This window comes from Microcaecilia unicolor, chromosome 12 (genome assembly GCF_901765095.1).
Source record: "Microcaecilia unicolor chromosome 12, aMicUni1.1, whole genome shotgun sequence".
NCBI lineage: Eukaryota > Metazoa > Chordata > Amphibia > Gymnophiona > Siphonopidae > Microcaecilia > Microcaecilia unicolor.
The window spans coordinates 28059651-28083280 of NC_044042.1; the positions used below are offsets into that span (position 1 = coordinate 28059651).

At 43.1% G+C, this 23630-nt stretch overlaps 1 protein-coding gene across 3 annotated transcripts; it reads left to right on the forward strand.

The window, feature by feature from the left end:
* Positions 1–3572: 3572 nt before the first annotated feature.
* Positions 3573–22556, forward strand: SMIM29 (small integral membrane protein 29). 3 transcript variants are annotated; one of them, XM_030221714.1, is made up of 6 exons: positions 3573–3666; positions 5697–5773; positions 7612–7805; positions 13449–13474; positions 15636–15741; positions 20215–22556. In XM_030221714.1, the coding sequence occupies exons 2-6, from the start codon at positions 5737–5739 to the stop codon at positions 20281–20283; spliced, it is 432 nt and encodes a 143-aa protein (XP_030077574.1). In that variant the 5' UTR covers positions 3573–3666; positions 5697–5736; the 3' UTR covers positions 20284–22556. The 3 variants fall into 3 exon arrangements, with proteins under 3 accessions (XP_030077574.1, XP_030077575.1, XP_030077577.1); XM_030221715.1 differs by having other exon boundaries at positions 3594–3639; XM_030221717.1 differs by lacking the exon at positions 5697–5773 and having other exon boundaries at positions 3599–3639.
* The last annotated feature ends 1074 nt before the right edge of the window (positions 22557–23630 follow it).

Below are 23630 nucleotides of genomic sequence, written 5' to 3' on the forward strand. Positions count from 1 at the left end.
CATAAGCACTAGCTTTGCTTGTCTGTCACATTCATATTTTAACAGAATGGTGCTAGAGGGGTCTCATTAAAAATTTTGAGCCAGGGGACTCCTCTGCATTTACTAAATTTGCATTCTCTAGTGTGTAAAAAAATAAATAAATGTTCTTGAAAAAAACAGCATGTGCCTGGCTTTTCCTTTGATATGTATCCTGATCATGCCTGGTGATTTCCGGAGAGTTGTTTTGGTTGTGGTCACTTCAGCTCAGCTTCGGGCCCTAGTAGCTGATCTACCTCACGTGAAGTTTCATCACAACACAGTAGTTCTCACACACCCTATGTTCATCTTAACGAGTCAATTGTTCTGCCAACGTTTTTCCCAAAGGTTCATGCCTGTCCTAGTGAGTGTGTACTGCAACCTGAAGCCTGCAAGTGAGTCTTAGCCTCATATCTGGAGCAGAATAAACCCATGGACAGTCCACCCAGCTTTTTGTTTCTTTTGACCTAACACGATGGTGGGAGTAACATATACATATATAATGTAGATAGATGCCTGCAGATAAAGACCTGTATGGACCATCCAGGCTGCCCGATAAGATAAAAATCACATTTGGTATGTATACCTGTTCTTGATTTATCCTTTAACCAAAAAAAGGACTTTGCCACTAATTTCGAAACAAATACAATTTTACCAACAAAAGTGGCTCGATCATTCACCAGTTGCTATTCATCTTATGTGAGGAGGAAAAAAGCCTCTGTATTCTCGCTTCAGTACATCCTTGTGTCTTTAAAGCCTATGAAGATTCCATCCTGATTTAACAGACGCGGGAATACAGAGGCTTTTTTCCTCACATAAGATGAATAGCAACTGCTGAGTGAACGAGCCACTTTCCTTGATTTATCCTTGCCATTTTTGGTCATAGATGGTAGAAGTCCGCCTGGCACTGGCCTTGTTCTGAAATTGGTGTCAGCTTATTTATTCACTATCACAATTCCTTATCTACAGCCACAAAACAACCTTTTGGGGTGAATAGTGTTCACAATGAGCTGCTTTTATGATCAACCAGAGTGAAGTGTTTTCAGTTTTGGCACTGTATAGGTCATCACAGGAGCTAAATAGAAAACCAATGAACGGCAGTAGGGGCTTATAGTTACGTTTAAACAAATGAGAGATATGCACGAAGCCAAATGTTTTTATTATCTTGACTTAGAAAAGCACTTGTCCCTGAATCATGCTCAAAACAGAATAATCCATTTGTGCATCTATAATATAAACTAGTAAAAAAGGCCTGTTTCTGAAACAGATGAAATGGGCGCTAGCAAGGTAATCTCCCCTCCCTCTGAGTTCCAGAGCCCCCCCCAGCGCATCACCCAAGCCCCTACCACCGGGCACATAAACACCCTTGCAGCCACCAATACTAACACTGTCCAGCCGCTGCTGTTTCTCCTGTTGAGCAGCAGCGGCCTGGGCAAAAAGAAAAAAAAGCAAAAAAACATTTCAAACCTGAAACTGCTCCGTAGACAGCCAGCTGGCATTGGCTGTCTTCTCTGCAGCCACTCCTCCTCTCCCCTGTATGTCACTGCCCCTGGAGGAAGACCCCAGAGGAGCGCAGCGACATCAAGGGGGGAGATGAGGAGTGGCTGCAGAGACGACAGCCAATGCCAGCTGGCTGTCTACGGAGCACTGTTTCAGGTTTGAAATGGTTTTTTTCTTTTTGTCCAGGCTGCTGCTCAACAGGGGAAGCAGCAGCGGCTGGACAGTGTTAGTATTGGCGGGTGGCGAGGGGGTTGGTGTGGCCGAGGGGGGGGGGGGCACAGAGCTTCTTTGTAGGCAGGGAGAGTAGGGAAACCCCCCCCCCCCCCTGGCCAGGGTGTTGATGTTTGTTGGGGGGGGGGGGGGGTGTCTGTATTGCCCTGCTACAAAGTGGCAGGGAGCGGCGCACTGACAGCTGATTCCCAGGCAGGGGGAGGAGTAGGTACTCCTCCCCTTGCCTGGGAATCAGATGTCACTGACGTCAATGCGTTCTAGCGTGCCTAGCAGACCACCTCCGAGGGAGCCACAGTCCCAGGCAGGTTAGAACGTTGGAGGTGTGTATCATTATATAGGACTACAAATGAGATGAAGATGTGATTACTACTACTATTTAGCATTTCTATAGCGCTACAAGGCGTACGCAGTGCTGCAGAAACGTAATGTGTTCCAATAAAGAGAGTTTAATTTTACTTCAATAGATTCAGTTTTTATAACACCAGCCTTGCCATGGCAGGTAAGTTAACATAAATCTACCAGAAAACACTCACTGAAATTTGGCCATATATTACTGTAATGTATAGAACAATGTAGAAAAATTGGCACAAAATGGAGTTTATAACTGCTGGTTCTACTAGCTACAATAATTTTAAGCTGTTTTAGTGATATTTAATTTTTATGTCATATTTAATGTGTAGATGGAGGAAGCTTCCACATAAATTAAAAATCTGTCAAAAAGAAATTATGTCCTCCACCTTTTAAGGCACTGCCAACTAACAGCTTTAGACTTTTTACAGATTGACCACCAGGCATAGGCAGACCCTTATTTTTAATAATTTTTTTTGCTATTGTTTTGAGTGAACCAGAGCCGGCAAGCTCCGCCTACTGGTTTATGGGCTAGATAGGCCATGAGAAAGAAAGGCACATGCCGTCTCCTGGTATTTCCGGTACAGCTTTGGGTGCACCCTCTGATTTTATAAAATAAATACACAGGTATATAACAGCTCCAATTAACTGCAGACCTCTGGGATAGCTATAGACAGATCTCTTCAAAATACACGTGCATATATGTACAACTTTTATAAAAGCTGTTTCCATATGTAGAACATACCTCGCACACAGAAAATGCTTTATGAAATTATATTCAAAGTGGTTAAAGAGGGCAATTCCCTTTTCAAAATAGCAACAGCAAACTAGAGCTACAGGGCGTAAAAAAAAAAAGCCTTGGCTGTATAGATTCAAAAGTAGTAAGTGGGGAAACGCTGATCCGTGCGCATTGGAGCCGACTCTGTGGGTGCTTGAGCAAATTCCTTGTATGTGTCCAGGAAGGAGTTATTTCCATTGGGCTTAGCACCCCCAATAATTTTGAAAAGTTGGCGCCTATGTCCGTGCGTGGGTAATCTGAGTGCACAATAGTGGAAGGAGACTAGGAGATGATTCACAGCCTCATCATGATGCACTTTACTGGACAGGCGAGGTTTACCGCTAAATGCGGCTCCAGACGGGGCGGCACTTCTCCCCTTAAGGATCTCCAAGGGCAGGTCCCATGCCCTTCCTCCACGCAGCTCGCGGACATCCCCAATACGTTAAGGAGATCGAAAACTTCTCCAAGCACGGTGCAAGGCAAGCGCTGAACAACCGAAGAGACCCACCACCCGACTAATATCTCACCCCTGCCCCAGTCCTACACCTGTTCATCTCTTCCACCCACCTTCGAACGTACCTTAACTTAAGACAACCAGCAGCACCGAAGCTTCTCCTTCACACGTCCCGCCCCTTTTACCCATCGGGTCGCTCGCGTGACGTGTCCCACCACCGCCCTATCGGAAACAGGAAGTCGCGTTAGAGGGGGCGGGGCGGCAGAGAGAGGAAGCGAAGCGCCGGGCCAAGCAGCCCCAGGGTCGGTTGCAGGTGATTTTAAGTAACAGTACTTTGAAGGTAGGACGTGTGGGGAGTTGAGGCTAAGGGAGAGGTCTTATGTTGTTAGTCTGTGACGAACAGACAGAGGGGGGGGGGGGGGGGGGGTCTCTGAGTATGTGTGCAGTTTGGAGAGGGGTGCTTGGGTTGTGAGGGCAATCGTATGCATGTGTCACACTCCTAAGGTACATAATCCCCCTGGTACAGCCTGGAACTACTACTATTTAGCATTTCTATAGCGCTACAAGGCGTACGCAGCGCTGCACAAACATAGAAGAAAGACAGTCCCTGCTCAAAGAGCTTACAATCTAATAGACAAAAAATAAAGTAATCAAATCAATTAATGTGAACGGGAAGGAAGAGAGGAGGGTAGGTGGAGGCGAGTGGTTACGAGTCAAAAGCAGTGTTAAAGAGGTGGGCAAGACGTAGGGGCTCAGGAAGTTTATTCCAGGCGTAGGGTGCAGCGAGACAGAAGGCGCGAAGTCTGGAGTTGGTAGTAGTGGAGAAGAGAAGGGAACAGATAAGAAGGATTTATCCATGGAGCGGAGTGCACGGGAAGGGGTGTAGGGAAGGACGAGTGTGGAGAGATACTGGGGAGCAGCAGAGTGAGTACATTTATAGGTTAGTAGAAGAACTACAGGCAATGTCTGGTAGATTATAGGGTGAAGAAAGTTATTACCATTTTAAAGTTTGTAGTTATTTGCAGGCTGTGATAGTTTATATATATATATATATATATATATATACACATATACACACACACACTATGTAACCATACATTGTGTTATCTCTGTAATACCTTGTATCCATGCTTTGTAAGCCGCACTGAACCTGCTATTGAGCGGGAAAGAGCGGGGTATAAATGCTACAAATAAATGAATTATTGGGCTATCAAAAAAGTGGAGGCATGAAGAGTCTTGTTACGGTGTCGCTGAAGGAAGAAAGTACAATCTATATAGTAAATGTTAAGGCAAGAATCCCCACAGTACAAACTTAGATTAGTTAAAACGTTTCTAAATACTTTGGCTTTTAGGCTATCTAAAATGAATACATACATAAACAGCTTATCTGCCCATTAGTATTGTCTTCTATTCTTTCTTCTCCCTTAGTGATCCTATACATTTGTCCCACGCATCCTTGAAATTCACTGCCTGTTCTGTGAAGTACTATTTCCTTAGGCTACTTATGAATCTATCCACTTTCTGTATTTATCCACCTTCTCCAGTAATGGGCATACAGAGACCCCTTTCAAAGCCCTAGGTACAATACCTTCCAAGAAAGACATTTATTCACCAACATGGATACTGAGGGGCCCTTTTACAAAGCGGCAGTAAGCCCAACTTGGGCTTACTGCATGCTAAAAGGGACGTATTGCTGAGCTACCACAGCAGCCTAGAGGTAGTGCCCACCCTCTGCGTGCCATTTCTGGCACTACAAAATATGTTAATTTTTGTAGCACCAGTGTATACCCAGTGGTAATTGGGCAGTGCTGCGGGAGCTCTTACTGCCACCTCAGTGGGTGGGGGTAAGTGCTGTTGCCCAAAATGTGCGCTTGGCAAGTGCTTCACTTGCTGCATGCCCATTTAAAAAAAATGCCTTTTACCCACTGCGGTAAAAGGGGGACTCGGTGCGCATCAAAAACATGCACTGACACCAGTGCAGGCCCCCTTTTGCTGCAGCTTTGTAAAAGGGCCCTTGAGGTTGCAATATCTTTATCCAGTGCTTTAAAGGCAGATGCTGAACATGGATTTAAGGAACAAATTGAATCAGTGGCATAGCTATGGATGGGCACAAGCCCACCTATTCTTGGCGCAGGCCCACCCTGTCTTCCCCCCCCCCCCCCCCCAACATATTTCCAGGGTGGCCACCTGACTCCCCGTGCTTCCTCCCTTCCTTTCCCGGATCCATCTGTGGTCCTGAAATGCCCTCCCTATCTATCTCATCACATTTGTGAGCACCAGCAACAGCGCACATCTGCCTGCGCTGGTCTCTGCAGGCTTCCCTCTGCCTGTCCCACTCTTGCTAACGTCACTTCCTGTTTCCTCTGGCAGGACGTGGCAGAAGGAAGTCTGCAACCAGCACAGACAGCGGATGCGTGCTGCTGCCGCCGCCACCACCCGCAAACATGGTGAGGTTCACCAGGGAACGGGAGTTGCCAGGTCGCAGGTTGGGGCAAATACCAGATCCTGGGGCAGAGGAGAGGGAGAGAGATGCAGGGTAAAGGGGGTGGGGTTGGAAGCCCACCTAAAATAACTGTGGGTCCACCCAAAATAACCAGTCTGGCTACACCCCTGAATTGAATTATTTAATAATTTTATATTTTCTACTATCTGTTCCACCATTTAAATTCCTGACCATGATGGTTTGGTGTCATCAATCTTACTACTACTTAGCATTTCTATAGCGCTGCCAGGGTTACGCAGCGCTGTACACGTTTAAACATGGGGAAGGACAGTCCCTGCTCAAGAGAGCTTACAATCTAAAGGTGCTGTATAGCCTCAAAAGTACTTACAATTCTTGAAACCATATCCTGAAATGCATATACACACTTTTTTCACAATCTGTTTTCAAGCTTTTGATGTTTATTTTTATTTAAAATCTTTTTTTTATTGCAATAAAAGGAAAAACAGCTACACATACAACACTCTGGTATTTACATACAAAGTAAGATCAGTACAAAGGTACACTACCAGGGGGTGTAGAAACTGCATTTTACATTGTATTGCAAGATAAACTGGCTTTTGATGTGTATTAACAGTTATAAGCGACTGGACTGTTTCAAATAACGTTTTTCCATTAGAACCAGCTGCCTGAATCTTATCAAAATTATCTTGTGGGGTTTTTTTTTGTTTGTTTTTTAATAGCATAAGAGGTTAATAAAAGGGCCAAAACTTAATTCATACATACTCATGGGTATCCTGAAATCTTATCTGGCTGTTGTGGGGTCCTGAGACTAGGTTTGAGAATCTTGTGATTTAGATGCTTATTTGTTGAAGGCTTTAGAAATATTATCAGGACCAAAAGGGGACTCCATCAAGAAGCTGAAGATGTGGAAGATTGGCTGGGCGAGGGAAGAGTGGGTGGGTGGCTGGCTAGATAAGCACCATGAAAGTTGCTGATTAGGTGGGAAAATGAGGGGGAATGGCTGGTTGTGATGTGCATGGATTTGAGAGAGGGAAAATGCTGGGGATGAAGATGGGAGACAGAGAGGAAGAGACTGCTGGGGATGGTGTGGGAAACATGAAAAAGAGATTAGTCAGAGGGTAGGGAGATCAGAGAGAGGCTGGGTGAAGATTGGGGGGGGGGGGGGGGGCTGAAAGAGGGCCTTAAAGAGAAGGGGAATCAATCTTGGATTTTAGGGGGATTTATTTACTGAGCTTTTGCTCTATAGACAAATAACGGGAAAACAGCCTTAGTACATTTAAGGAGCTGGTCCTCAGCTGCTGGCTCCTAGATCCAAAGAGAATTTGTCAAGACCTGACGCATTGTATCTGTTTTGATATTACAAGTGACCAAAGATTTCAGTTTTCTTTAGGATCAATGTGGGTACTAAAATAGTGATGTTTTTGGCTAATAGTTAAGATTGGTGCGGCATGAAGCAGCAGTGCTGCTGCACCCTTCCCCTACATTAAAGTGCACTGGATTAGATTGGAGTCTTTGATTTAGTTCCTTTGAAAGGTCTTACTGAGACTGCCTATGCTGATAATTTTACTATTTAATAGTATGTGTGATTTAAAACTGTCAGCAGATGAGAATTGATCAGTCTGAATGTCTGTCTGGTGTATTTTGAGGAAGCATCTGTAGCGACAGTACTGTGCTATGCCATTTGGATGGCACACCCCTTGGCTCATGAATGACTGACTCATGATTCTCATTTTCTCCACTGCAGAGGTCATAGGGTTGCAGACAGCCATTGCTCTCATCACAATTTGTCAGCCAAACAAGAAACCCTTTCTTATTTTTCAGAAGCTGGAGAGGTGTTTTTTTTCCATCTTCGAGCTGTTCCCAATGAGGAGGTCTCTTTGCAGCATTCCTGCTGTGTGACCAGTATGACCAACGCCACCACCCCTTCTCCAGCTGGGTCTCCTGGCCGTTCCATGGGCAGTCTTGTGCTGGTGCCCTTTTTCCTACTGACGTTTGTTGGCATCATAGTCGCTATGGTAAGAAGCTTTTCTTGTTCCTTACATATCTCGAAGGATGCCTCAGCTAGTCAACTCCCTCCCTTCTGCATTTCTTGAGGTCTCTTTATATCTGTAATAATGGATTCTGCGTGCATAAGAGGTCCTGAGATGCAAGATATCAACTTTGAAAATAGAAGATGGTCACACACTTTGCAGTCTAGTTTCCTGGAGCCGCCTCAGCAGATCAGGCTTTAGTTTTCGTTTATCGTTTTCCTTAGGGTCCACTTTCATCATCTCCTTTGTTGGGTCTTCTCATTTGAACTTCCCTATTTACTTACTTATTATGATATATCATTTAATGAACAAATCTCTGTGGTTTACAGCACATGGACAATTTATTTATTTTTTTTAATTGATCAATTTCCTGTTGCTTAATATATACTTGCTTAGGTTAAACGTTCAGAGGAATCTTTTACCATAAAAGAGCCGATTCCAGATATGGTGATTGAGGAACCATCACCTGTCATGAAATTAATGCAGATGCCACTTCTTCCCTTTCTTGGGTGGGCAATCTGATGACTGCCTATGATTAAAGGGAAGTGACTGACTCCCCTGCCACTTCATATGGTGCTACTTCTACAGTTAATAATAATCATTTCTATAGGTGCGCAGCACTATACACATTATATGCAGGTTCTTTCTGTGTCCCTAGAGGGCTTACAATCAGTTTTTTTGTACCTGGGGCAATGGAAAGTTAAGTGACTTGCCCAAGGTCACAAGGAGCTGCAGTGGGAATTGAACCCAGGTTGCCAGGATGAAAGCCCGCTGCACTAACCATTAGGCCACTCCTCCCTCTGAGTGATCAGTTTGTTTTTATCAGTAGTGGAGTAGCACAATCTTTCTCTCCCATGCTCCCTCCACTTCAAGACGGTAATGAAACTCGCTCCTAAGCCAAGCTATACAGAGTATGGTCTCAGTCTTTTATGTTTGCCGTAGTCCTTGCATTGTATTACAAAGTTTCCTTCTGGAGTTCTTAGGATGTATATGTTTAGGTAGTCTATCAAGGCGTGTCTGGAAATTGCTTTTAGTTTACATTTCTTTCTTTCTTTCTTTCTTTCTTTTTTTTTTTTTTATTATTATTATTCAGTTGCTTAGATAATAGTACAAAACATTCAGGCATATTTGACAATGCCCATACAAAAGTGCAACACAGTCTTTCAAAGATCACAACTTATCAAAACATTTCTCATTTCCCTCTAGCCTTGCACCTTCAATATAACAAATCACTCCCAGTGAAAATAGACCGACACATGCCTTCCCCAACCCCTTCTTTAAAATCCTGATTATTCCAGCAGTCAGTGTTTCTAGTATGTTACTGCTTTCATCCTAACCCGCTCTCTGGGAATACAGCCAACGAATTACCATAAATTTACCCACCTCCATATCATCACCCCACTCATATCTGCACCCCTTCATTCTCAGTTCACTCTATTTAGGAACCCCTATCCTAACCGACCCCATTTATAACATATCTCACACCACTAAAGTACTGATCAATGCACTATGTAGTCAACATGCCAGCAGCATTGAGAGGATCCCAAATCTTCAACAATTTCTTGGAAATTTCTTTTAATCATGTCTGTGGTACCCAGTATGGTGGGAGCTATTTCTGTATCTTTCTGCCGTACGTTTTGGTCTCTGACTGCATTAGGATCATCTTTCTATCCACTCGATATACTGGATGATCACTTGGAACTGCCTCCTGTTTTGTCCTTTACCACTGTAGTCTCTTTGCATGGAATATCCCAGGAGATCACAACCTCTTTTAATTCTCGTAAGGTCATGATCCCTGTGCTTTCCCAGTGCAGTGATATTGTACTCTTTACAGTTTCCCAAAAATGAGGCTTGCTGTCTTATTGCTCCTTTCCATTTACATATTTTTGTCTTCAGAACATAACATGCTATGAGATGAATAACTGTTTTCAGCCATTCCTGTTTGTGTTAATGTTTTTTTGTAAATCATTAATCCACTGTCCTGGGCTGCAACTATCAAGCACTCAACCTTTGGTTAAGGAGAGGTGAACTGTATTTGTCCATTTGAAACTTGTTTTCCTTGTTTGCTGATTTAATTCTTTGAATAATTTTCTGTTGCTTCCTTCCCTATACATACTGGTGGATTCTCACTCATTCCTTCGATGTGGAGATGCCTGTCCAAGTGATGATGGAGGGAGCTGGATTGTGGATATTTACTTTCATACATCAACACTTTGGGCCTGTGTATTTGGATCTCTTGATGCTGTTTAGGCCTGAAGGCCTATAGTAGAAGCTGTTTATTTATAATCTATTTCTTCAAGGCCTATTCCTGTTTCGGTTTGGGGAATATGCAGTCTCAGCATACACTGCCGCTTATAAATTGGCTCACGCACATGGAGGAGTTTTCTTGTTTGCTTATCCAGTTTCTCAAGGGGCCCTGGTATTCAAAATGATTTAAATAGCTAGGAGAGGCTCCTGGCTGTTTAAACCACTTGTCCAGGGATAACCAGGATAGTGCTACTGAAAATGCCTGGTTAGCCCCCAAGCCAAAACTGGCTACTTTTGAGGGTGTTTCAGGGGCAGAGTTGGCACTTAACCGTTTAAAGTTAACCACATAAATAGGACTGCATGCAGTTCTTTATAACTGGTTTAAGTGCCAAATATCGTATTTAACCAGCTATAATTTGGCTGGCTCTGTATACCTGGAAATTCATTGCCGGAGCCCAGACATGGCTAAGCATTGAATTTCCAGGTATAACGGTCAGCAGACTGCTGATCGCCGTCGGCTGAATATTGGGCTCAAGGTTTTGTAATCTGTAAGAGAGAAGAGGGCTTGCAAGCTGATTAATGGTTTGTATCTTGCTGTTAAAAGCACTTCTCGCTATCGATTTTAAATTCCATGCTGATCTTTTCTCTTGGTGAGTTGTGCTCGACTGTGGCTCCTGTCTCTATTACTAGATATTTCTTTGCACTTTCCTGTTCAAGTTCCTTTATGTTGCCATTCTCGGTCAATAGAGATGTTGTCACTTGTGGTGAATTTTCCTCTAAGGAAGGTTATCTTAGCACACTTATCCAGGCCAAAAGTCATCCTGATGCAATCAGAAAGGCTTTTCAGCACGCATGTTTCTGCTAAACATTGATTACTGGAGCTATAAAACTACAGGTTATCTGAACACAGTAAATAAGTGTGTTATTACCTCTAGATTGTTACCATCTTTAGGATTAAGACTAAACCTGTAGCCTAGGGTGTTAATAAGCATGCACAATGGATTAAGCGCTATACAAAACCAGAGTGCCAATATAAAAAAAATGCCTTGCTATTAGGAATGACGAACAGCCTATCTTCAAACCACATGGGAGAGTGGTCTGACACATTTTCATGGTGAACTTGATGTACTCGATCAATCCAGGGTTTATTTTGTATATTTTAAGGCAATTTATTATCCAAGAATGTGGGATAATATAAAAGGCTTTCTTATAGTCAGTCCATGCTGTACTGATATTTTTTTTTTTTAATCATGTCCATACAGTTTATAAAGTGAATTATAAGTAAGTGCAGGGATTTTCCATAAAAGGAACCAAAAGCAATATAACAATCCTCATATCCAGTATCCATCAATGGGGGAGAGGAGATACCAAAAAAAAAAACGTATCGGCATGATTTTCTTGGTTACACAAGAAAACTTACTGATCCCTGATGTATCGGCATGATTTTCTTGGTTACACAAGAAAACTTAAGATCCCTGATGTATCTTAAAGAAGCGTACTATATTAAACATGTGTCCTGAAGAATTGTTTTCTCTGACCATTTGCATTTAGAAGCATCTATTCTGTCTATTTGCAGAGGAATTAAAAACAAAAACACTGCATTTAGATTTTTGATATACTGCCTTTCAGTGGTACAACCAAAGCAGTTGACATATTATACACAAGTACTTTCTCTGTCCCTAGTGGGATCACGATCTAAGGAGCCCTTTTACAAAGGCGTGGTACTGCCAGGGTAGCGCAGGAGCCTGGAGGTAGTTCCAAAGTTGATGTTCGCAGTTTCCCGCGGTAGAAAATAATTCTTTCTCTTTTTGCTCTGGCTATATTCTCATTGGTAGGATTCTTTCAGCAATAATAATTGCTGAACAATATGTAAATATCACTTAAATGAATCATAGATGGTCTATTTATACAGGTCATGGCCTTATTCTCTCTCTTACCTGGCTAGCAGTGCTGAAAATTGCCACTGTTTGAATAGTCTGCTGCTCTGCCTAGGTCCACCCCTGTACCGCTCTGCCAGGTTACCTCATCCCTGCCCTGCAGCACCTCCTAGTGTTACAGTACAGCTATTCCAATGCTGAGACTGCTCTTTGCCCTACAGTTCTGCTGATGCCTATATTCTGGTTTTAGTAATGAGATGCCACACACAATTATTTCAACGTACCTCAAATCCAATCTTTAGTGTCCCTTAATTTTCCAGTGCTGAAACTACCCTATGCACATTCTTTTTAGGAAACCCTGCTTATCTGATGCACTTCAGTTAATTTCTTTTTTTCAGTACTGAGCTGACTCCCTAACACAGACAGCTTTGTAAGTGCACCTGAAGCCTGACCTGCACCACTCCTGCTGTTCCAATACCAGCTCAATTCTTATTTGCTATATTCTGGGGAGATCAGTCCCCCCCCCCCCCCCCCTCCACAGCTTCCCCATTCCACTGAAATCCTTCCTTGCAGTTTCTTCCGAGACCTCCCCTACCAAAAAAAAAAAAGCTTGACCAGTCCACTTCATCCACCTTACTGAATTCCAGGATTGTTTATGTTTACCCTTCTTTGTTTATATTAATTATTGGGTTTATGTAGGATTTATAGAGCCTTAGTATCATATATTTGCAGCTTAGAGAAAGGAATCTGCATGAAGCAGGTATGTGTTACACATACACATCTTTTCATATTTATGTACATTTTTATTGGAATCTGCCTTGGGTAAAGGTGAAAAGAATAAACTAAACATTTATTTTTATTTATTTATGACACATGTACACCGCATTATCCCAAACATGTTCGTCTCAGTATCAACAAAACTGAAAAGTTAAAATAATCTTTTCTTCCACTTTGCTCCTAAACAGAGGTTTCCAGGGCTTTTTAGCAGCAAGCACCCTCTTAGCAGTTTACTTTGACTGCAGTTCACCTGCACTGCTTTTATCTACAGTGTTCGCTAGGACACCAGGTACCTCTTGAAGTGACCTGTCTGTAAAGTCCAGCTGAGGTTTCACCTGTTCCACTCTGTGTTTCCCTAGCATTAGTTCTAGGCTGCTGGGTTTACCCTTTCTCCATGGGACTGTCGACATCTTCCCAGGCATGAGACTCCTTTGCACACTCCCTAGAAGTGTCCTCCTTGGAGGCTTGCCTCTTTCGGGACTCTGAAATCTCTTCCCCCTTTGGATTTCCAGCCCAGATTTTCTTCCCTTCAGGTGCTCTATCCTATCTTACAGTTCCATTATGCTATCTTTGTACTGAGAGGGCAACAGAGACGGGGATGACCAGTGTTGCTCATCACAGTGTCTTTGCTGAAAGGTGGAACTAATCTGAAATATTTTTTTACAGCTTTAGAAACAGCACTTTCTTCCTCTGACCTGTTTTAAGTTCCTTCTGTTTTTCATTGCAGATCATGTATATTCAGAAGAGAAAGAGGTGAGTTATGTTTTCTGGAGGAACCTCAGTCTGACTTGATGGCTCATGATTGTTGGTATTCCGGTGTCAAGAGGCAGGGAAGAAATCCTCTCCAGAGGATGCTATACAAGTGTCAGAATTCTTCTTTTGAATAATTTTTGTGATCATTTCTTCTTTTATAAGCACTTAGAATTGGAGAAATATATTATGTTCAGTTGGTGGTTGCCAGTAACTGCTCTAAGAGCTCTACTGAGTAACACCTTTTGTTGATTCCCCTCATTCTCCCCCGCCCCAGCTCTGCAAATGCTCGGCAATTCCCCTTGTTCCAGTACTGATACCCCATAACTATGGTAGTGCACCCAGGTCCAGATGCTCAAAACTCTGGCACTGTTTGGAGAAGTGCGGAGAAATACCACGTCTGATAGCTCCCTCATTCTCAATGCTGATGACATTCAGATTTAAGCGCGGTCATAGCGTTGAGCATGAGGGAGTTTTTGGAGAGTTAAGTGGAGGATTGTGCGTGGCACATGCACACACAAGTTGTGTGTTAAACACAGCTCTTGAACACATGCCCTGACCTGTCAAAAGTAGCCCAGAACCCCCCCCCCCCCAAGATGTAAGAGCCTGGTGGTCCGGGGGACCCCACACCCCTCCCCAAAGACCAAATCATGGTGGTCTAGTGGGACTCCTAGCTGGGACCCCGCCCCCCACCCTCTGGTGGCCTACCACGATGAAGGAGTCCTACTGCCTCCTCCTGGGCAGTCCTCAAAATGGCAGTGCCTGCACTGGGCGGGACCTAACCATTTTGAGAACTGCCCAGCAGCAAGAGGAGGAAGTAGGACTGCCTCCCTCCGCCTCCTTCGAGGTAGGCCACCGGAGGGCGGGTCCTGGCTAGGGGTCCCACTGGACCACCAGGATTTAGTCCTTCGGGGGTGGGAGGTCCAGGGTCCCACTGGACCACCAGGGTTTAGTCCTTAAGGGGTGGTGGGGTCCACCGGACCACCAGGGCTCCCTCTTCCTCCCCTGCTTGGCACAACTGTAATGCCAGCTCTGAGCTGGCATAGTGTTCGCTGCGGGAGGAGCGCCCTTGTTTGTTGCGCTGCTTGCTGAGCATTGGGGAGGAATGCAGGAGGCATCTTTTACATGCATTTGTATGCTCATTGTGCCCGGAGCTGGCAAGCTCATTTGACGCATTTGGCGTGAGCTAGTCTGGTGCTAATGGCCTCTAGCACCCACATTTTCTTCTGAGCATCTGGGCACCAGTCCTGCCCTGTAGTACCTTCCACAGTATTGCATTCCTTCTACATGCGATCTCACCAATATGTTACAATTCTGCTAAGCAGCCTCTAGTTCTGTTGTAATCCTTTGTTTGCCCCTAAAAAAAAAAGAATTGTTACATTTTGTCTTTTTTTGAGAACCACCTGAAGTCCTGTGGGTTGAAAGATGCTGGCTGTGGAGTTTTGGAACTTGAATGTGCCCGGGGGGCATCTGTAAATGCTGACATCCAGATTCTCCCTCCCTCTCCCATATCAACATGGATTTCCCTTGTAAGATGGGGAATCCACATCAGTGTTAGGTCCACCCAAACCAATCCCTCTTACTGTCAAGTAAATGAGCTGAGCATCACCACACATAGATAACCCTCTTTTTAAAATAGCATTTGTGGTACATGACACTTTGCACATAACATGGGGAGGGCGTGAATGTAGTTAAATGCTGGTTGCAGGGGTCACTGTTATTTGGATCCTGCTTAAAATAGCATATTTGAAGGATTTTGGAAGGTGAATGAAACTGGAACTATAGGGATGAGAATTAACCAACTGACTGAAATTTTGTGATACAGAAGGTGACTTTGGCTTTCCAGTAAGTGTTTGGCATAATCCATTGGATCTAAAATCAACTCGCACTTCTTTGCCTGCTCACTGTAACTAGAGTTAACTCAATAATGTAACAATGTGAGTTGAAGCTCCTTATGTAGAAGGGTTCAAGCTCCGAGGTCAGTCTCTAATTACAGATGATTACATTATTGAATTAGTTTTAGTGACAAGAGAACAGGCAAACGTGCAAGTTGATTTTGTTTATAGTTCTCTTCTGTGCCTTTTTTTTTAAACATAATTGTGCACTGGGTGCCATATCCATGATGTCAGCTGTGTAATTGGGGTTGGTTTTTTTTTTTTCTCAGAGTGGACAGGCTACGTCATCACTTGCTTCCAATGTATAGTTATGACCCTGCGGAAGAGCTGCACGAGGCTGAGGAAGAACTGCTGGTAGACACAGAGGAAATTAAGGTAAGTGGTGAGCTGTTTATCCAGGGCTGGGCCAGCCATCGGATAGGACCAGGCAGTTGCCTAGGGCTTCAGTTTCTGGGCGGGTGGAGAAAAAGCACCTGCAGTGAAAGCAAAACAATTGGTCCTGACAACCACACAAACTCAGTGAAATAGCAGGAGGTACATTTTCTAACAGGAAGGGTGGACAGTTTTATTTCTTTATTACCGTATTTTTGCTAATATAACCCACGGGTTATACAAGTTTTTTTTTTTTTTTTTTTTACTTACTGTGAACTGGGACTACCCACTGCAGGTTAAACAAAGGTTAAAAGTTGCTGTGGAGGAGTCTCTCTCTCTCTCTCTCTCTATCTATCTATCTATATATATATATATAGATATATATATATATATATATATATATATATAATTTTATTTATTTATTCTGAAATGATTACAAAAAGCATTTAGTAAAGTCCCCCATAGGTTCTTTTGGTAATATACCTTATAAGGCAGCATTGAACAGATCTATAGCAGAATAACCATGCATTTAAATGTCTCATAAGGTAGGAATGGGATAAATGGATGCATGATAGTCCACTAGGGATTACTGCTATATGGGCTCCAGCAGCATTCAACAGTTTCTTAACCAACTTGTGGGGTGGGTTGTCATGGAGTCTAATATTAACAACGATTTCTTGTTGAAAAACCCACCCGAGCGAGCACGAAAACATGCATTTATCCAGTTCTTCATAATATCCTCATTCATCCATCCCCTTTTGTTGCACTTAACAGCGGACTTTGGGAATTGTTCACATGACATGGTTATATGCTTGAAGGTAACGAACGATTTCAACTTCTTTCCAGCTGCAGTATATGATAAGCACAACAGCGAAACTTGTCCTTTCATGACCAGTAGTTGTGCCATGCTCAGCAACTGTTCTTGTACTCGGAATAGCAAAACTCATCGATACCTTGTCCACGTTGATCATGTCTCCCTGTTGTAGGTTATCTTTCTTGTATTCTTCTTGCACAAAATTAACAAATTTACCCTTTTTTTTTTCCCTTTCCAGTCATCTGGTAGCTTTTGACCCACTGTTGTAGCTTGAATACGTAAGTCATTCTGACACACAAACATATACACCCAGTTCAGTCCTCCATAAAAATCAGGGATCTTCATGTCAATGGGCTAATGCTTTAGCCTTCTGTTTTATACTGATGGTGGAAACAACCCTGCAGCAATCTCGTTGCACAACTACCCATTGTTTCAGATTTATTTCCAGATTGTGCCATTTGGCAGATTTTTCCAGGGTGGATTTCTTTCAGTTTTTCCTCAGCTTTGCACCACTCACAGATAGACTTCTCATATTCGACTGCCGATAATTTGAAGTCGGCTATATACGACTTTCTTTTTGGCATTGTAAATGGACAACTGGGACATTTATGGTAAACCTTTCTTTCCTGTTGGCTGGCTTTGCCTTTTCTCCTGCCCAGCATTATTGGCATGCCTTGGCCACCCACGTCTACACTCCTGTGCATGCTCATGTTGGCTTAAAGTGTGGGTTATATACATGAAAATACGGTAGTTTATATTCTGCCTAAATACCTTTTTACCTAGATTATTCTGGGAGGGGTGATGTTCTGTGATCATGATCGCTGGGGGAGGGACAAGGCTAAAGGTTTGCCTCGGGTTAGGTTTTCTTGTGCTTGCACTGCCAGATGCATTTGCATTAGCAGCAGCTGATGGTACAGGAATTTGAAGAAATTGAGAGCGACAAAGCAATTAAGATTCTTCAAGGTTACGCTTATTTGATTGTCCGCTTAGGGTCACACCATCAAAGTGGGTTACATACAATGATGTTAAATGGAGAAAAAAAAAAAAGATTACAATCTAAGTCCCCGTTTAATAAGCCGTGCGTCAGTGCCGACACAGCCCATTCAAAGTGAATGGGCTGCGTCAGCATTAGTGTGCAGCTTAGTAAAGAGGAGTTAATTGAAGTAGCAGAAAATATTAAACATTATAAAACACCACAAACTGCTGCCTTTCACTTTTCTTATTCGAAATGCCATGCATATCTACACTGACTCCTCTCAATAGCAATTCAGATTAATGCTCCAGTACTAGTGACACTTTGTGCTTACACTTGAACCTTTAAAAGTTAGCGAATAAGTGCCAAATCTTCCTCAGCTCTTCTTCTAGGTGCTTCTCCACTTGGTCAGGGTAAACTGGATGATACACATTATCCCCTCATTCTATAAAGTTGCGTGCTAGTTGGAAATTGGGGTTTGCAAGTTTGAGCACACAGTTCATTGACTAATCCCAGTTGCCTTCCTAACTTAACTGTTAAATTAGGCACCAGTTGGCCTAGTGTGGTGCTAATTTGCACTAATTTGTGCTTGAGAACAGCAGTTCATTCTCTTAGATGTAAGGACCATTGCTTGTTGTAGTTTCCTTCTGTAAAGCATTTGAAGTATGTCATAGTTCTGGTTTTGTTTATTGTTCAGTGCAATGTTGGAACTCACTTCCTTTGGAGTTGAGCCTAGTAGAATCCTATTTACGATTTTGTAAGTTGTTAAAGGCTTATTTATTTTCTATTTGTTTTATATATAATTTTGTATTTTTTGTTTGTATTCTTCCTAGTGATGGCCTAGATTTTACTTGCAATCCGCATTAATCCTTAGTTGATACAGTAATACCTCGGTTTTCATCGATAATCCGTCCGAAAACAATTGGCGAAAACCAAGGCAATTATTTCCATATGAATCAATGTAAATCCAATGAATTTGTTCTAGACACTCCAAAATACATACCAAAAACACATTTTATAAAGAATATAAATAGTGTTTAATACTAAAAACAATAAGAAATTAATATAAAATGAATGTAAAAGACTAATGTAAAGAATAAATGACTATTTAACATGGCATTTACCTTTCTGAAGACTCTTCTTGGCGTATGGAAGACGGCGAGGAGGGGGGCGAGAGGTGCAGATATTATTGTTTGGAAGGGGGATCCCCTCCATAAGGACCTTAGGTATCAAGGCACTATCTGGGGTCACTTCCCTTCTTGGTCTTTTGGCACTAGGACCAGCTTCAGAGTCAGTAATCACTTACATGTAATTGTATTAGCACTCGCAATCAATAAAAAAAGCACAAAAAACACTGGTAAGCAATGGAATCGTTTGGCTAGACGCACGGGGTGATGCTCACACAATGAGAAACAACGCCACACTGAGCAGGAGAATGTGTGGGTCGCCCTTTGTTTTTGCAAAATTAGCAGCAAAGTCACGTGGGCACACCGATGAAATCTGAGGCAACCAAGGAAATCCGAGACAAATTTTTTGCGAAAAAAAATCGATGAAAACCGAGGTATTACTGTATATAGCAGAATGTAAATTCTATTGTATTGTATTGCACTTAGGCGCTATTCTATAAGGTTGGCACTTATGGGGTCTTATTACTAAGCTGCGGTAAAAGGGGGTCTGCTCTAGCGTTGGCGCTTGTTTTTGATGCACGTTGAGGCCCCCTTTATCACATTGAGCAAAAGGCTGTCTCTTTTTCTGGAAAAGAAGTAGCCGTTTGGTAAGTGAACCACTTGCCACATGGACATTTTGGGGGATGGGGGGAGGGAGCACTTACCGCCTGCCATTGAGGTGGCAGTAAGGGCTCCTGCACTAACCGGGCAAGCATCAGTGCTACAAAAATAGAAAATACTTTTGTAGTGCTGGAAATGGTGCACGCTGGGGATTGGAATGCCATGCTCCTGCGGCAGCTTGGCGGTAGGTTTGGTTTGGCACATGGTAAACCTGTAGCCTTGTGCCAACCACTTAGTAAAAGGGTCCCAGAATGCTATAGTATGCATCTACAGAGGGGACGTGCACAAGGGTGGGTCAGAGGCATGTCTTGCAGTTTCGCATGTAAGTTATAGAATACTGTCTTGGAGTGGGGGCAGGGGTCAGAGAGTGGTGGAGGGGAGAGAGTTTCAGCCGTAAATGCACTGGCAGTTTTGGCCAAAACCGAAGCATGGCCGAACGTGGATGTCAGGCTGCATTTGGTGCTGAAATTTGAAATTCAGTTGGCCTCTACCAAAGATAATTTTTCCTTAATACACTGAATTTTGCAAAAGTGGAAAGTATGTTTTTATGGAAAAGTTATTATTTATTGTGTTTGATATATGGGACAATGTACAGATAGTATCTATGATGTTTACAATCCAAAATAAACTAAAGTAGGAAAAGAACTCAAACAAGGGACATTGTTCCTGAAAGGAGGTGAGAAGAGGGAAAAGGTCAGTTAAAGATGGTCTAAAGCTGGTGCAAAAATGGAGCGCTCGTGCTCTCCTCCATCGGCCTGTTACCACTGCCTCAGGCAGTAAACCCAGTCCTTCCATATAGAGACCAGAAGGGTTTTACCCCAGTCTGTGGCACCCTTGTAGAGAGCTGTCATTCTAAGGTACTGGAATGTGACTTTCTCTCTCCTCTTTTCTCCCCTGTGCAGGTGATGCCCAGTTGGCAGAGTGGGTACAAGCAATATAAGCGTATGCCACTTTTTGATACAACAGCTTAGCTAAATCCTCTTGCTGTAGCACTAAAAGACTGTTCCGAGGTTTGTACAGAGCACTGATCTCCTTCCAGAAGCGGATAATATGCAGAGCACTGGCCCGATGGGCAGAACTGAATCGGCAGGAGCACGGACCTTTCTACCAGGACTATATGATACTCCTCCAGAGCATGAACCCTTTCCCTTTTTTTTTGGGGGGGGGGGGGGGGAGCCGCCTCTCAGTTCAGAGCACTGATTCCTCATCCTCTGCCTTCTGCTTCCTTTTTCTCACTTCCTGTTTTTAGTGTCAAACCTTGGGTTGCTCTTGGTATAAGTTCTGTGCAGCAGCGCAGGAAGCATTGGTCTTGGTGATACCGATTGTTGTCTGTGTTATTGTGTAAAGTGGAATAGGAACTGAATATCTGCTCTGAGCAGGGCTCAAATAGAGAAAGGTAGATCATTCAGCTCAAATTTTATATATTATTTCCTGATCCAATCTTTGCAGCACCCAGCTGTGATTCAGGGAGCAGGGTCCAGCTGCTACTGTTAACCCTGGGAGCAGAAGCCTGAGGTGAGCATTTGTCTCCTGTCTTGCACAACACTGACTTTGGCCCATTGGGCTTTACCTTGCTGCAGACTATTTTCTCCTTTACTTTGTAGAAGACAATTGTTAGCTTTTATTTTTTACGCTGAAAATGTGTTGGTGTTAATTTTAGAACGTGAAGATTAGCATCCATGCTTTGCACATTACCAGTAATGGCTGCACTATACCTTCTGCAAAAAGAGTTTGCATTTTTTTTCTTCTTTTCTACACCACATACTGAAGCTAGTGCTTGGGATATCTTGAAAGTAGCATTAGACTATGTTTGACAGTGCTCGAACCAAAGAAGCCCTCCTGCGAGGCTGCCGGCCTTTGTGCGCCTTTTTGATTCTGGGGTACTGTAAATGAAACATTTGCCTAGGATTATGCACTTAGCGCCCGAGAGTGACCTTGTGAGTTAACATCACCATAGTGCCAGTCAAAGATGCAGGGACAGAATAGATGCACAATGCTGTGTGCGTCACCTATCTGCCACACTGGCAACTGTACAATTAACTCATATTTAGCCTGAGAGAAACTCAGGTATAGTATCCTGCTCATAACTGCTTTTCCCTCTGTGTGAAACCTTTTCCTCTCTGTTAATGAATGTGGTTAAGTGTAAGGGAATGATAAGCTCTTTTAAGGGTGAGGAGTGAATTTTGTGCTTGAATAGGGAGGTGCTATTTCAAGCCTAAGTCATAATTGTACTTATAAGGAAGGGCTGAGCACTGATATGTAGACACTAGGGTTTCCAGATCTTTTCCGTTGCAAGACTTGACTCCAGCTCCCCTACTTTTACCCCCGTTCCTCTTCTGGTTTCACTTCCTCAAAAATGAAGGGACCTAAGTCTGAATCATTTCCAGTCCTTAGAAGTATCTTCCAGTTCAATGCTATGGTGTGGCCTTGTAGACAAGACTCGCCAACCAATTAAGCTTATTATGCATGACTTAAAAGTGGCTACATTACAGTTCGGGTGATGGAACATCTACAGGCCATTGTGCACATTATGCCATTCTATAATATATGTACTTAAATTTAACATGTAAAAAAATGCCTGTAAAAAATAATAATAAAATAAAAAATCTATATATATATATACATACACACACATATACACTGGAAGTACCACAGAGCGGCGGCTTCATCCTACTGCTTGAGGTACCATACTTATACCATTTCAAATCAAGGAATAATGGGTCTGTCCAGCAATTCCTTCTGTTGTTAAGCAAACATGTACATGCCGCACGGGTCTGTCTTTACCAAGACTGCAGTCCTGCTTTTCCATGGAAAAATCAGAACTTCATCTCCATGTATGCAGTGGTTCAAAACCTAGACTAGCTCAGCTGGCCCTAAGTGCTGTACAGCCCACTGGGCAAGGTGCTAAATGTGATATTTATAACAAAAAAAAAATGCCTAGATTGATGCAGATATTGAACCCAGTGGCTCCTGGCTTTGGGTTTGCTGTTAAGCACCAGACAAGTAATTAGGTTTATCAGAATTACTTATTAGTAATTTAAGCGATTTTGACAAGTATATTTTTAATAAAACTGTGGAATGAAATATCTGTGCACAATTTCAGTTTTAACGCTTTAGGTTCTAGTGAATACTATGGTCTATGTGGTATGTCTAAGCGCCTTTCAATTATGTATTTTTTTTTTTCAGTTCTTGTAGCAAAATTCCTCTCTTGTTCATGAAAGGGCAGCTGCTCTGATGTTTTGGTGGGTGTGCTGCTACTACTACTTATCACTTCTATAGCGCTAAAAGGCATACGCAGCGCTGTACACCATACACAAAAAGACAGTCCCTGCTCAAAGAGCTTACAATCTAGATAAGACAGGTAACAGACAGAACAACTAGCGGTAAGGGATTTAAAGAGGAGGGGAGAAAAGGTACAGGGCAAGTGAGCAGTGGTTAGGAGTCAAAAGCAGCATCAAAGGGGTGGGCTTTTAGCTTGGACTTGAAAACGGCCAAAGACGGGGCTAGACATACATGCTCTGGAAGTCTATTCCAGGCTTGAGGTGCAGCGAGCTAAAAGGAACGGAGTCTGGAATTAGCAGTAGAGGAGAAAGGGACAGACGAGAGATTTGTCAACAGAACGGAGTGCTTGGGGGGGGGGGGGGGCGGGTGTAGGGAGAGACAAGAGTGGAGAGGTACTGGGGAGCAGCAGAGTGAATACACTTATAGGTCAGTAAGAGAAGTTTGAATTGAACGCGGAAACGGATAAGGAACCAATGAAGTGACTGGCGGAGAGGGCTAATGTGAGCATAATGATTTTGGCGGAAAATGAGGCGCGCAGCAGAGTTTTGGACTGATTGCAGAGGAGAAAGATGGCTAAGTGGGAGGTCGGTGAGAAGCAGGTTGCAATAGTCTAGGTGAGAGGTGATAAGAGTGTGGATAAGGGTTCTGGTAGAGTGCTCAGAGATGAGGGGACGGATTTTGCTGATGTTAAAGAGAAAGAAACGACAGGTTTTGGCAATCTGCTGAATGTGAGCAGAGAAGGAGAGAGAGGAGTCGAAGATGACCCCAAGGTTACGAGCTGATGAGACAGGGAGAAAGAGAGTGCCATCCACAGAAATAGAGAAAGGGGGGAGAGGAGAGGTAGGCTTAGGGGGAAAGATGAGAAGCTCAGTTGGAGCATGTATCAGAATGGTACTGAAAAACAAACTGCACCATACATAGTGGTATCTGAATGGCCATTGATGTCACATATACATACATATGCATCGGGCAAGACTTTCAAAAGTAATAAGTGAAAAGTGAACTGTTTACATGGAGCATATGTGTTGCCACTAGG